General features: G+C 39.2%; 1 protein-coding gene across 3 annotated transcripts in view; it reads left to right on the top strand.

The window, feature by feature from the left end:
* LOC106825142 (glycine N-phenylacetyltransferase-like) overlaps positions 1–1957 on the top strand; it is a 37803-nt gene extending 35846 nt beyond the window's left edge. For all 3 annotated transcript variants that reach the window (XM_014831770.3, XM_070487828.1, XM_070487829.1), the window contains one exon: positions 444–1957. In XM_014831770.3, coding sequence (XP_014687256.1) covers positions 444–846 — 403 coding nt within the window. In that variant the 3' untranslated portion in view covers positions 847–1957. The remainder of the gene's footprint in view (positions 1–443) is intronic.
* The last annotated feature ends 11206 nt before the right edge of the window (positions 1958–13163 follow it).

Raw genomic sequence — 13163 nt, 5'->3', positions numbered from 1 at the left:
GCTTGCTACCATATCCTGTGGGGCACCCATTTATTTTCTCTGAAACTTTTTCTTTCTATGTAAAAGGATAAGAACATCTGCCCTAACTACCTTGGAGGGTTATGGGCAAAGCCAAATGAAAAAATTGTCACTAATTTCTGTGGAGTGCTTACTATCTTCCAGGTGCTGGTTCTAAGAACCTACAACCATTGGTTCATTTAAGCCTCACGCTGATTCTATATGGGAGGTGTAATTATCATTCCTATTTATCAGATGAGGAAATAGAGGAAGTGAGTGATGAAGTAATCAGCACCAAATCATACAAGTAATCAGATTGTAAACCCAGGAAGATATGCTTAAGTTTGCTCCTATTTGCCTCTCAGGACAATTTTGGGGGAAAAAAAATATAATACTTCACAGTATGTGTAATATTATGGACTATTCTTTCCCCTTGTTTCCAACAGCAACCAAAAGACATTAAAACTCTCATCCCTGGACGTTACCCATGCTGCCTTGGTGAATAAATTTTGGTCCTTCGGTGGCAATGAGAGGAGCCAGAGATTCATTGAACGCTGTATCCAGACCTTCCCCACCTTCTGTCTCCTGGGTCCTGAGGGGAACCCTGTGTCTTGGTGCCTGATGGACCAGACAGGAGAGATTCGGATGGGAGGCACAGTGCCTGAGTACCGGGACCAGGGCCTTGTCTCCCAAGTCATCTGTGCCCAGATCCGTGCTATGGACAAACTTGGCTTCCCCATGTATTCCCATGTGGATAGGGCCAACCACATTATGCAAAGAGTGAACTTCAACCTGAAGAGCATCTCCTTGCCCTGTGATTGGAACCAGTGGAACTGCGTGCCTCTGTGAAGCAGCCCTTAACACAACACAGTGTTGAGTAGAATGGGCATGTGACTAGGGGAACAGATGGGTGGATGGAGAGAAAGAATAAATTGTAATCAGTGGTAATGGAGTGGCCTCTGAGTTCTGGGGAAGCAGAGATGGGAGATGAACAGAACAGCCTCAGTCTCTATTCTCAAATACCTCACAGACTTCCTTTAGTTTCCTCAGTATGAAACAGACTAGGCATTTTAGTTTTTGGTTTATCCTTCCACTTTTTAATACTATGCTAAAATGAAGCAAAATATATGCATTGTTCAGTGCTTTTGCTTTTCTTCCCTGAAACACATAGCCCAGAGATATATCTTAACAGTAAACATAGTTCTTATTCCTTTTTCCTTTTCTATTCCATCATAAGAATCTGCCATAATTTATTCAACGTCAGTTATTGATGCACATTTTGAGTGTTTCAAAGTCTCCACCTCCACAACATACACTCTACACTTTAAATTTACCTATTCTTTGTATTTTCTACCCTTTGTGCCTTCATTCATGCTAGTCCCCCTGCCTCAAATATCTGTTTTTACTATTTCTCATCCTCTTATTCTTTCCCATTTGTCAAAGTTTATATGCAGAGCTGATCCTTTAAAATGCTTTTAAGATTTAAATCTTCCCAGTTGGATGTTGAAATCACTAGTTCCTGAATGGAAATTTACACCTTTCTCTGGTCTCCTCTTGAAGAGTGCTCCATTGATTCAATTTGTTTTATGGTCATGGCCTTTTTTAGGTGAGACCTGGATGAGGAAAGTAACTACTTATAATGGGTTAGAAGAATTTGAGGTGTAGCATTACCCCCAATAGATCAAATGTGCTGCCTGCAGAGATGAAAACCAGTGCTCTTGGAGGGAAATTTAGCTTTTAGTCTCTAAAATCACCCAGGTTGAAGTTTTCTGGGAGTTTACATGAAAAAGGCTGGTATCACTTAAGAGAATATAGGGGCGTGCCCATGGAGGAAAGTGTGTGGGAATAAAAGAGCTGTTCGACATTATTGGTTTATGTTGCTGACCTTGACAAAGTTGTCACCCCTTTGAAGATACTTTCTGTCTGGTTCTCTAGAAGTAAGAATAAAATAAAAGTCTCCCCTGGTTGTGAAAGTGTCATTTCATCCCAGAGCTGAGCATTCTGTGTTGTCCTCACCCTCCAGATGGCAAAAGAAACCTGCCTGTAAAGCTCTCTCTTATGAAATGTCTGAGTGACACATATACAGGGGTATTCCTACAGTGGCTGTTTGACTTTTACGTGACATAGAAAGCGTGCAGGTTTGCTTTTCTTTGATTAGACAGTCTCCTGACATGTTATGTCCACCTTTCTGTAATTGGAGCTTGTGTCTCCCTTGAACTCCTGCCTATAAGGGCCACATATAAGTATTTACCTTATAGTTGTCTGATCAAAAAATGGAGTTAACTGAATGCTGGAGAAGTGGCAGGAAGTGACACACTCATACATTTTTGCAAAGTCCCTGTGAAGGGCACTTAGGCCATATATACTGAGAGCCATATTGATGTTCATATTCCTCTTGAAACCCAGAGTTTCCAGGTATGGGAATCTAAAATATGAAATTATTGTAAAGAAAAAATCACATACAAAAAAGTTATAGTAGCATTAATTTGTAACAGGAAAGAACTCTGAACAATAGCAACATTTGACATTAGAGAATGGCTAAGAAAACTCTAATCTCTTTTATAAATTTATCTTGCACACCTGTTTATATATCTATAGACACATTTTTAAGTGATATTGGCATGGGTTTGAGAAAGCAGAAGAACATAGAATCTGTGTATGTCTTATAGTTTTAGCAACATGAAATGAGCAAGAGAAAGAGTTTTCTGGGTGGTTGCCCAACCATAAGCCAGGGAGATTTGGGGTACTTACAGAATGGATGGGTCTGGGATTTGCCTGCATACTCATCTAGTGGTAGATGGATTCTGCCCTGATTCAGAAGGCCCAACTTTTGCTCATTGAACTGTTAGGGGTCCCCTTCATTCATTGCCTGAACTTCCCTTTGGTTCTCAGATGCACCTCATGGGTTTGTCAGGTTTTACTTCATTAATGCTGTGTAACAAATAAATACAAAAGCTCAGAGGCTTACAACAACAATCTGTTATTTCCCTTGTTCACAGTTCTGTAGGCTGACTCTGCTCCAGTCCATGGGTCACGTTTACATCTAATCAACCTATCTCCTTATTCAGACGTGTATCCACATTCTTCACATAAGAGATGTTGGAAGCACAAGAGTAGCAAGCAGCTTCTGCCTGAAGCTGGCATGCTCTCACTTCTGCCCATATTTCTATTGCCAAAAGAAAATCAGATGACCATACCCAACATCAATGAGGTTAGGAAATGTAGTCTCTTTGCTCTAGTGTAAGGCATAGAAGTCACATGTCAGAGGTCATGAATGCATGATTCCATTACAAGGAGGAAATAAGAAAATAGAAACTAAAATCACAATTTACCACACCAACTTGAGACCTGAAACTTCATCTTCTGGGGCACCATAGTCTTGAAATTTACTATTACCTACTGCAGACAGTCCTACATATAGATCATTTATAAATGTTTTCATAATGAAAGAACAAACAAATGAACCTATAAAATTATCACTCAATTTTTTATACAAGAAAATCAATGTGCTGAGCACTTTCTAGACTGAGCCCATTTTGCCCCAACTTTCTATTTATCTCCCAATCCAGCCACAACCCAACATACTCCCTAACTAAGAGGAAGTTTTTGTTGGTTCACAATTCCATTGGTTCCAGATTCAGGGTATATGAATATGGTTTGTGTCCAAAAGTGCCCTTATCATGGTATGATTAGTTTTTTCATATGGAGGTACATAGGCAGGTTGAAATTGTCTATATTATGAATATGTGTATATATGATATAGGTCATTAATCTCTTCTCCTGATACTTGAGTACCATGCCTGCCATCCTCATCTCTCCTGTCTAGTCCATCAAGATCCATGACACAGGCCCCCCTCTGGACCCAGAAGACAAATGTTAGGAAAGTGCTGGATACAGTGCTGGATGAATTTCAGCCTCTTCCTGTCCCACCAAATTCCCAAATCTGACTCACCAACTTAACATGGTTTACATACAAAGAGGATTCTTTAAATGTATTTTGATTGCTGTAGGAAACCAGGAAAAGGAAAAGTGAAACAAATGGCATTCTGTTGCTTCAATGGCAGTTACTCTATGGTTTCATTTAATATTCAAAAACCCTCTGAAATATATAGGACAGAAATTTTGTAATTATTTGGTAAATGAGTAAAACATGGATAAACTTTCCATTTATTAAGTAGCAGATTTAATATTTAGAACATTGGAGTCTTTTAGAGCTCAAAAACGGGTCTTGAAATCACCTATGCCAAGGGACTCACATTAAAAATGAGGAAGCTGAAGTCCACAAAAATAAGATGACTTGGACATGCTTTCACAAACGTAGCTTGAAGCACAGGCTAACATGGGACACACTTCTCCATACTCCCATGCAGGTTCTCTTTGTCCATCATCTTCTGATTCAGATTGTCCATAAACATACCAAGATTTTATACTTAGACCAAATTTGGTCAATGAAGTCTCAAAAGCAGAGATTTCACTATTTACTTTGGACATATCATCCTTGGTAATTTTTTAATGAATGAGAATATGACCTCAAGCTTTAAGAAAAGGAAAAGTTCTATGCACACAAAGAGATTGATGAAATACTGGCTGTATTTGATTTCAAAGCGTGGAACCAATCTGAATACATGAAAATGTGGTTTAATAATGAGAAAATATAGAAAAATGCCAGCATGTCTAGTTAAGAAGGATGAATTTAGAGTAAGACAGACTTGAATTCACATCCAAGCTCTATCCTTTCACAGCTGAGTAACCTTTCCCAAGTTAATTACTAGACCCAAGCTTCTGTTTCTGACTCTATAAATGAATGGGTGTGAAATGCTTTCACATTTTTTTACATTTTGGAGAAATAATAAGCAGGACATACAGAAAGATAAAAGAATTTCAGTCACTGGAGTGATGACCATTGCTTGTATAGAAATAGAATAAAATTAGGCTTAAAATCTTGAGCTCTAGAAGCAGATAATCATGATTTCAACTCTAGTGCTGCCATGTGCTAGCTTTGTGACCTCATGCAAGTTCTGTTTGCTCTCTGAGAAATTCTCAGAAGGTTTGTGAGGATAGAAGGAGATTATGTGTGCACAGCACAGGGAACTGATATGTATTCAGTCAATGATTATATTCACTATGATTGACCATTGGAAAAGGATCTTCTCACGTGATAAGGCAAACCAATGGAAAACTGAATTATCTTTATAGTGACTTTCTGTGCTTCCAACTCCACTGGGACACACCTGATGTGTGAAATGCAGGGTGGGTGTGTGTGTGCACACGCACATTTGAATTACCTATTATGTCACTCACAAGTCCTTGGGTGTGGCAACATATGGTGCTGTTTCCTTTTCATCAAGCAGGGAAGAAATCAGTTTCTTCACTGTTTCCAGGGACATATAGATGAGCCATTCTGTTCATTAGACAGTGAGAGAGTGAAAGCTGCAACATTCTTAATCATTTCATTTAACCTAGACTGAGAAGCTACAAAGGAGAACAAAAGAGAATATCAGAACCCAGGGAGCGGTTTTATGGTGGAATTCTTACATTCCAAAAATATTTGCAGAGCATAAGGTTACGCACTGTACTGCTTAGTTTACAATAGTGAACAAAACAGATAATTCCTAACTGTGCAGATCTAATAAATAATAAGTAAAGAGGTAGAGATCACACATGTACCCACATAAATAAACATATACTTAGAAGTCATGGTGCTGGGATTGATGTCAAGATGGTGGTGTAGATGGACTCTGAACTCACTTTCTCCCATGAACACAACCAAGTTACAACTATTCTTGGAACAATTACTCCTGAGAAGGAACTGAAAACTGGATAAAAAGAACCCCTGCAACAAGGGACTGTTCTGACTGAGGCAGAAGAGGCAGAAATTCCTTTCTGGAGAGAAAAAAGCCATCTTCTTAAGACACGGTGCTTCACAGCCAGCCAGGAGCAATCCTAAGGTACACAGCCTTCCCTGGAGGAGCAGGGGACTGGAGCTGGGGAACATTACCACTATAAGCATCCTTCAGACTCAGCACAACTAAAATGAGTGTCGTAATAGCTGGCTTTGCTGGCTATTAGCTACAATGGGGAATACCTCTAGAAAACCTATCAGACATAAGCAGAAAAAGCCCACTGTTATAGGACCCATGTACAAATTCACCCATTTCAGGAAGCAACCTAAAATCACCAGAAAGAAAGGGACATGGTCCTTTGGTGAAAACAGACTCACTTGATAAGCTATGGGTGCATCTCAGTGAGGGGTGAGACCTCTCCAGAGTCTGAGATATTGGCAGCAGCTGTTATTGTGACCTAGTATAGGCGTGCTGACTCAGATGCTGAAAGACACCATTGGAGTTCTTCCCCTGGCCTAATAGCCCAAGGTCTGCCCCACCCACTAGAGCACTGATTTAATGCAGCTCACCCTGGGCAGGCAGCCCACCCTAGGGACTGGCCCTACCCAACAGCAAGTCCTCAGGCAGCTTTTCAGCCTACATAGACTAGGTGCCTGGATCCACTCCAGGCAGGCAAGTGGGTCTGCCTCTGTGGCACAGGACATGCATGAAGAGTGGTTGGAGTGGATGGTGCATCGGTGGAGTGGGTGGGAGCCTCTTCAGTGGGGCACCCAGTTACTCTCCAGGGGGTCAGGACATGTGCATGGGCCAGGCTGTGTTGATGGTGTGTGTGGCCCTGTGGGCCATGGGGCTTATCGGTGGCAGAAGACCTGTTCTTCTCAAACAGGCACATAGGGGATTGGCTCCACCTTCCAAAGCCAGAAACAGTTGGGTACTCAGGTGCCTGAGGTCAGCCCCACTCAGCTGCAATCCTGAGGGGGCTGACAACAGCCTTGAAAGCTGGATGCCTACAGCAATTGTAAGTCCCTGAGCCTAGCAACCAGCCATGCTGGGGGCCTACTCACTTAACAAAAAAACTCAACAGGAATATACTATGAGACCTTCCAGCCAACTGCGCTGGGGCTCCCCAAACATGATAAAGTGACTGAAGGGTCCATGGTAGGCACAAGAAGCGGAGTATTACAACTAGCTGGCTAGGGGGACAGCCTAGCCTCCCTGGGCACCTGCAGCAAGAGCAACCCTGCCACAACAGAAGGACACACTTAGCTGACACAGGGATCACTCTTGGAATGTTTGGAACTGGTGATGAGAGGGAAGCACACTTTGGGGCCTCAAAAGGTGTCTCTTACATAAAGCCACTTGTCCAAGATCAGGAGACATAGCTGACCCACCTAATACATAGTGTCAATGCAAATAATCCATAACCAAGATATATATATCCTTGAGATGGTGGCATTTGGGCAAAACTCAGTTACTATACCTCAAAGGGTCCCCTAGAAAGGAGAATGTGGCCTTGTGATTCATTAAATAGTTTCCCTAGATTATATTTTGGGCATGTAGCACAAAGAGTGTAGGCTTTATGAACCATGGTGGGAAAAAGTGTCCAAAAGTATTGTCTTCCCTCTTTTGTTTACACCTTTATTTCTTTTCTTCCATGACAGTTTCTTGAGCCTATATAAAGAAATCTTTTACTGGGTTAGCAGAGTTAATAGAAAGTAGCAGGCATTCTTGAGGATGGACAGTATGTGCAGCTTGACAACATCCTTGCTTATAGTTTAAGTCAGATCCATTTGTAAAACAATTGAATAATAGAATGCAGTTGTGGTCTTTTCTTTTTTTGATGTTGGAAGCAAGGTAGCAGGGTTAAAATAGTGAATAGTATTTACCTACACAATATAACCTAAGAAGATTTATCAGCATTTACTTGAATACTTCCCATGCAATTTAGCATACCAAACAAGCCTAATTTGTATTACCCCCACCCCACTTTATAGGAAGAGAGAAAAATTTCCTTGAGAAGTCTCAGGGGCCCTCTGAAAATACTCAGAGAAATTCTCTTCTCTCTTCCAAGTCAAAAGAAAGCCTTTATTCAGGATTTGAACTTGGGGAGAGGAAGGAGCTTGTCAAAAATATCCAAACATTTTAAAACACTTGTTCAAATAGGAAACAATGCTCACTGCAAAACAATGCCAAGTTGTCTACTCAAAGTGACAATAGAAACTGTCAATGGCAAACTGTGAGTTAAAATAGTAAAGAAAATCTTAATAGAGAGATTTCAGTATTTCAAAACATAGGAAATTATTTTAATAAGACATAGATTTTCTGTCTTTTAGATAGACTTACTCAAAAGTAAAACCTTGACCAATGTACAAAACTCTTCAGGGCTTTACTTCTATCAATCTTCTGTCACTTCCTTTTTACATTCAGAATTTGTCCCATGCCTTTCTTTTTCCTCCTAGTACTTTGGGACAAATTTATCTTTCTTAAGAAAGGAAAGTACTTCCATTCTTTATTCCTTCTTCACTGAAAACATACATTTTACTTTCCTTGAATACAAAGATGTTTTCTGTATTAATTTTAGTAGCTTTAATTACATATATTAATTAGAATTTTTAACCCTTACAGACCTTAATTTCTAAGTAAAAGCTAAGTAAGCAATTATAAACTTTCTTTTACATTGGCATTTTGGGGCTTGGCAAATTGATAAATATCTTTTTTTTTTATAATCTTTTTTTTTTAAAGATTTTATTTTTTTTCCTTTTTCTCCCCAAAGCCCCCCGGTACATAGTTGTATGTTCTTCGTTGTGGGTCCTTCTAGTTGTGGCATGTGGGATGCTGCCTCAGCATGGCTTGATGATCAGTGCCAGGTCCGCGCCCAGGATTCGAACCAACGAAACACTGGGCCGCCTGCAGCGGAGCGCGCGCACTTAACCACTCGGCCACGGGGCCAGCCCCATTGATAAATATCTTTTATAATTTCTAGAAACATGTTACCTTTGTAGCACAATCTTTCAATAAAATACAAGACATGTTTACTAATAGACCCAAACATTTTTTAGTTTCTCTGTAATAAGAAGCCAAACGTAAATAAACTTATGCATGTTTAGTGATAATATGTTGACATTTTATCTTATTTGAAAATGACCTACGTGCTCAATCAATTTCTATCATTTAACACAATTTAATAAAACCCTTAAGTTTTAAGTTACGAGAAAGAATTTGGAAGCTGTGTTTTTCAAGTATACAGACCATAAAACATAATTATTGTACCCACAAACTCTTACCCATTTTCATTTATCTAAATCATTTGTTTCCAACAATTATGTTCAGATTACCCATGAAAACTTCATGAAACATTAAACAAAATTAGCTATCATTTAAAGATATTATTTCACTGACCAATTTGTGACAGAGATAACAAGAGCTTATTTGACTAGTAAACCCAGGCTGCATGCCTGCATCATATCCAAATACTGACAAATCTGAGGACATGTCTATTTCAAACAAACCAACAAACTTAAACAAGCTTTCATTTACCAAAGATTAATTTAACTCATGTTAACTTGAAAGACATTTGAGTTGATTTCTATTACACTTAGAATTTATGTAAGTGCTTACTTTAAGCCATTAAACAGAGCTCTTAATTTTGGTCATACTATCCAAAGATAAAATATGACACATATATAACATACATATAGACACACTTACATAGAGCCTCCACACCTCTTGTTTTAAAATTATTGCCATGAATCAGGTGCAATAATAACACACTAGTTATCAATCCAAATTTTGTTTTAAGCCTTTTTACTAATATTTGTAGAGAAGACACTCAAGATACTAGGTTTTGGACAAAGGTGCTCTTATGGTCATTTTTCTGGAGTTTTTCCTTTTTTTACCCTTCAGTTTTAGGAATTGGTGATGAGTTAGATAACCATTACCAGAGAGGCAAAGTCATAATCTTTTTTTAGATAAAGGAAATTTGTGGAATCTTAACTGCCTCTAGAACTGCTTTCCCAGTCTCACAGGGGTTTGCAAGTTGAGAACACCTGTCCAACTGCATCACCCTAATTTACTTTTTTCCTTCTGGGTGCTTAGTTTTATTTTAACAAGGTAAGAAGACATGGAAAGAAAATTCCTATCAGACTGAATATCAGCTTCCAATCTGGCCAAATTTCTGATCCTAATTTGCTAAATCATTTTGAATAGTTTGTCAGGTTTCAGCCAGGACAAACAGTAACTATCTGGCCATATTGAACACTTCTAGTAATCTCTAGTGTACCAGCCTTCCAGAGAATCTCTCAGACTTTCATTGACTTGGAGAGTGGATTACAGGGGTGTCTGTAAAGTCGTGACCTAATATTTTTCTTGAGGTACTATTTATAACTTAATTTTCCATTTCAACAAAACTTTCAATTATTTTGGAAGTTTAAAGTCTTTGCTTTTAAGTGCACTTCTTAAATGATCTTATCTAACCTGAATGTCCCTTCTAAAGGCCAATGTAATTCCCCTGAGGCTGGCAGTAGTTTGGTAGGACCCTTAGCCACGAAAGGAGTGCAACTCACATTTCTGTCTTACTATCTCTGACTGCAAAATGGGGTACAACCGCATTTTTATGACCATATTTCAGGACCTCTAACCTGAGAATTATTAAACCAAGCCCTCAGGACATGAAACAATCTTGGTAATATATATATATATATATATATTTTGCTGTTCTTGTAAATATTTACATCTTCTGGAACCTTTAGTTTGAGCAATTGTCCTGGAAGTTGGCGAGCTTGGTTCTTTGAAAATCACTGTGTTACCTGGCTTTTCAAAAGGAGACCCAGAGTGGCCACTGTAATTTCAAAGTATCTCAGGTTATCCTGCCAGTCATTTACAACTATCTTTATTTCATTAATCACTTTCAAGTTACAGCATGAAGTTAGGCAGAATTTGGAGGTGAGGCTGCCCATGAGAGAACTGATCAGATTTTAGAAGCTTGATTTCTCACTTTTCTTTTAGTTTTCTTTTGCTATAAAGTCTGAAAAATTCCTAGGGACAGTGTAGTGGGTCATAAGTGTGCTGCTTGTGACTGCTACTCCCTAAAGAAAGTTGTAAACACTTTTTTTTACATGCCTTGGTTTCTCCCACTGGCAGCCTCAAAGCATAATGGGGGCTCAGAGCTTGGGTGATCAACCTTCCTGTGAGCTTCCCCAGATGAGCCATTAATTAATTAACATGAATAATAGAGGAGTTCCCTACGAGTGTTACAGGTTGTGAGGATTTGACCCACCAACACTCCCACTAAGGTTCTCAGTCATCTGAGAACCCCTCTCAGCTAGGAGGAGCAATGTCTCTTTTCTTTGGAGCTGAAAACATTCAGTCTATCATTTCTCTATCAAACAGTTTGTCCAGACTTTATTAACACAATTCCTTCCAATTTAAAACCAAAATAAAAAGGTCAGCATGCCTCATTCACTCCAAAGTTCCCTCTAGGCTCCCCTGGCTTAGGAAATTCCCCCTACATTTCTCTTTCATAGGAATTCCCCCTCTAGGTTCCGCTCACCTAGGGTATATACCGGTAAACACTTAAGACACCTGATCTTAAGGTTTGAAATGGCTCATATAAACTCTGGGCTGACAACTTAACATAAAGATGTCCAGGTTTCAGGAGAACTTACTAGGGTCACCTGAATAGTGCAGTGATACTGGGGGGCTCAATGGGACCCTATTGATACCAAATGCCAGTTCAGTGTAGATTCCAGGTGGTCTCCACTGGGTTTCTCTGAAATCCTGCTGCAACTATGCCAAGAAATGTTGCTGCAAATAATCCATGACCAACCTATAAATCAAAATTTTGGTGAGTTTATTATGAGCCAGAGTGAGGATTATAACCTAGGAAAGCCTTCAAAGGTGGTTGAGAGAAGCATGGGTTTCAGTACAGTCTTATATCTTTTTAGTACAAGAACATACATTAAATACAACCACAATACATTTTCATCAAAATTTCAAAGAGGTATTCAGTTGCAAATTAGCAGGTCAACATAACCCTGATGTCAAGAAAGGGACTAATCCTGGTGTTACCAATAGAGAGTTAACAATAGGACATTACCAATAAGACGTAGGAGGGGAAGAGTGCATTCTTATCTTAAGAGAGTGCATTCTCAGGGGCTGGCCCCATGGTAGAGTGGTCAAGTTCACGTGCTGCACTTTGGCAGCACAGGGTTTCATCAGATCAGATCCTGGGCGTGGACATGGCACTGCTCATGAGGCCACATTGAGGCGGCATCCCACATGCCACAACTAGAAGAACCCACAACTAAAATATACAACTATGTACTTTGGAGATTTGAGGAAAAAAAGCAGGAAAAAAAAAAAGATTGGCAACAGTTGTTAGCTCAGGTGCCAATCTTTAAAAAGAAAAAAGACAGTGCATTCTTTTTATTAGCAGTTAACATATGTACAGTGTATGTTTGATAGGCCATAGATCAGGCTTTGTAGTTCAAGCTGAATATGTTTTGAACTCAAATACTTACCCCAAATACCTCAATATGAGACAATCTCTTGTCAATAGAATACATTCCAAATGAGGGAACAGGACAAAACCACAGATAAATAACTAAATGAAACAGAAATAAACAAACTACCAGAAAAAGAGTTTGAAGAAAAACTCATAAGGATGCTCATTGATCTTGGGAAAAGAATGGATGAACACAGTGAGAATGTCATTAAAGAACTGGAAAACATGAATAAAAAGCAATCAGAAATGAAGAATACAATACTGGAAGTGAAAAATTCACTAGAGGGATTCAATAGCAGAGTAGATGATACAGAAGAATGGATCAGTGAGCTGGAAGAAATGCTAGAAGAAATCAGCCAACCTGAACAGATAAAAGAAAAAGAATTTTAAAAAAATGAGAACTGTCTATGGGAACTCTGACAACATCAACTGCACTAACACTTGTATTATAGGTGTCCTAGAAGGAGAAGAGAGAGACACGGAGGCAGAGAATCTATTTGAAGAAATAATGGCTGAAGACTTTCCTAATCTAAGGAAGGAAACAGACATCCAAGTGCAGGAAGCATAGAGAGTGCCAAACAAGACAAACCCAAAAGGCCCACACCAAGATACATTATAATTAAAATGCCCAAAACTAAAGACAAAGAGGGAATCCTAAAAGCCACAAGAGAAATTCAACAAATTACATAAAAAGGAAACCCCATAAGGCTATCAGCTGACTTCTCAGCCTAAAAATTACAGGCTATAAGGGAGACACATGATATATTTAAGGTGCTGAAAGGAAAAACCTACAACCAAGAATACTCTACCTGGTAAGCTTA

Source organism: Equus asinus, chromosome 17, assembly GCF_041296235.1.
Source record: "Equus asinus isolate D_3611 breed Donkey chromosome 17, EquAss-T2T_v2, whole genome shotgun sequence".
Classification (NCBI taxonomy): Eukaryota; Metazoa; Chordata; class Mammalia; order Perissodactyla; family Equidae; genus Equus; species Equus asinus.
This window is presented reverse-complemented; position numbering and strand designations above follow the sequence as displayed.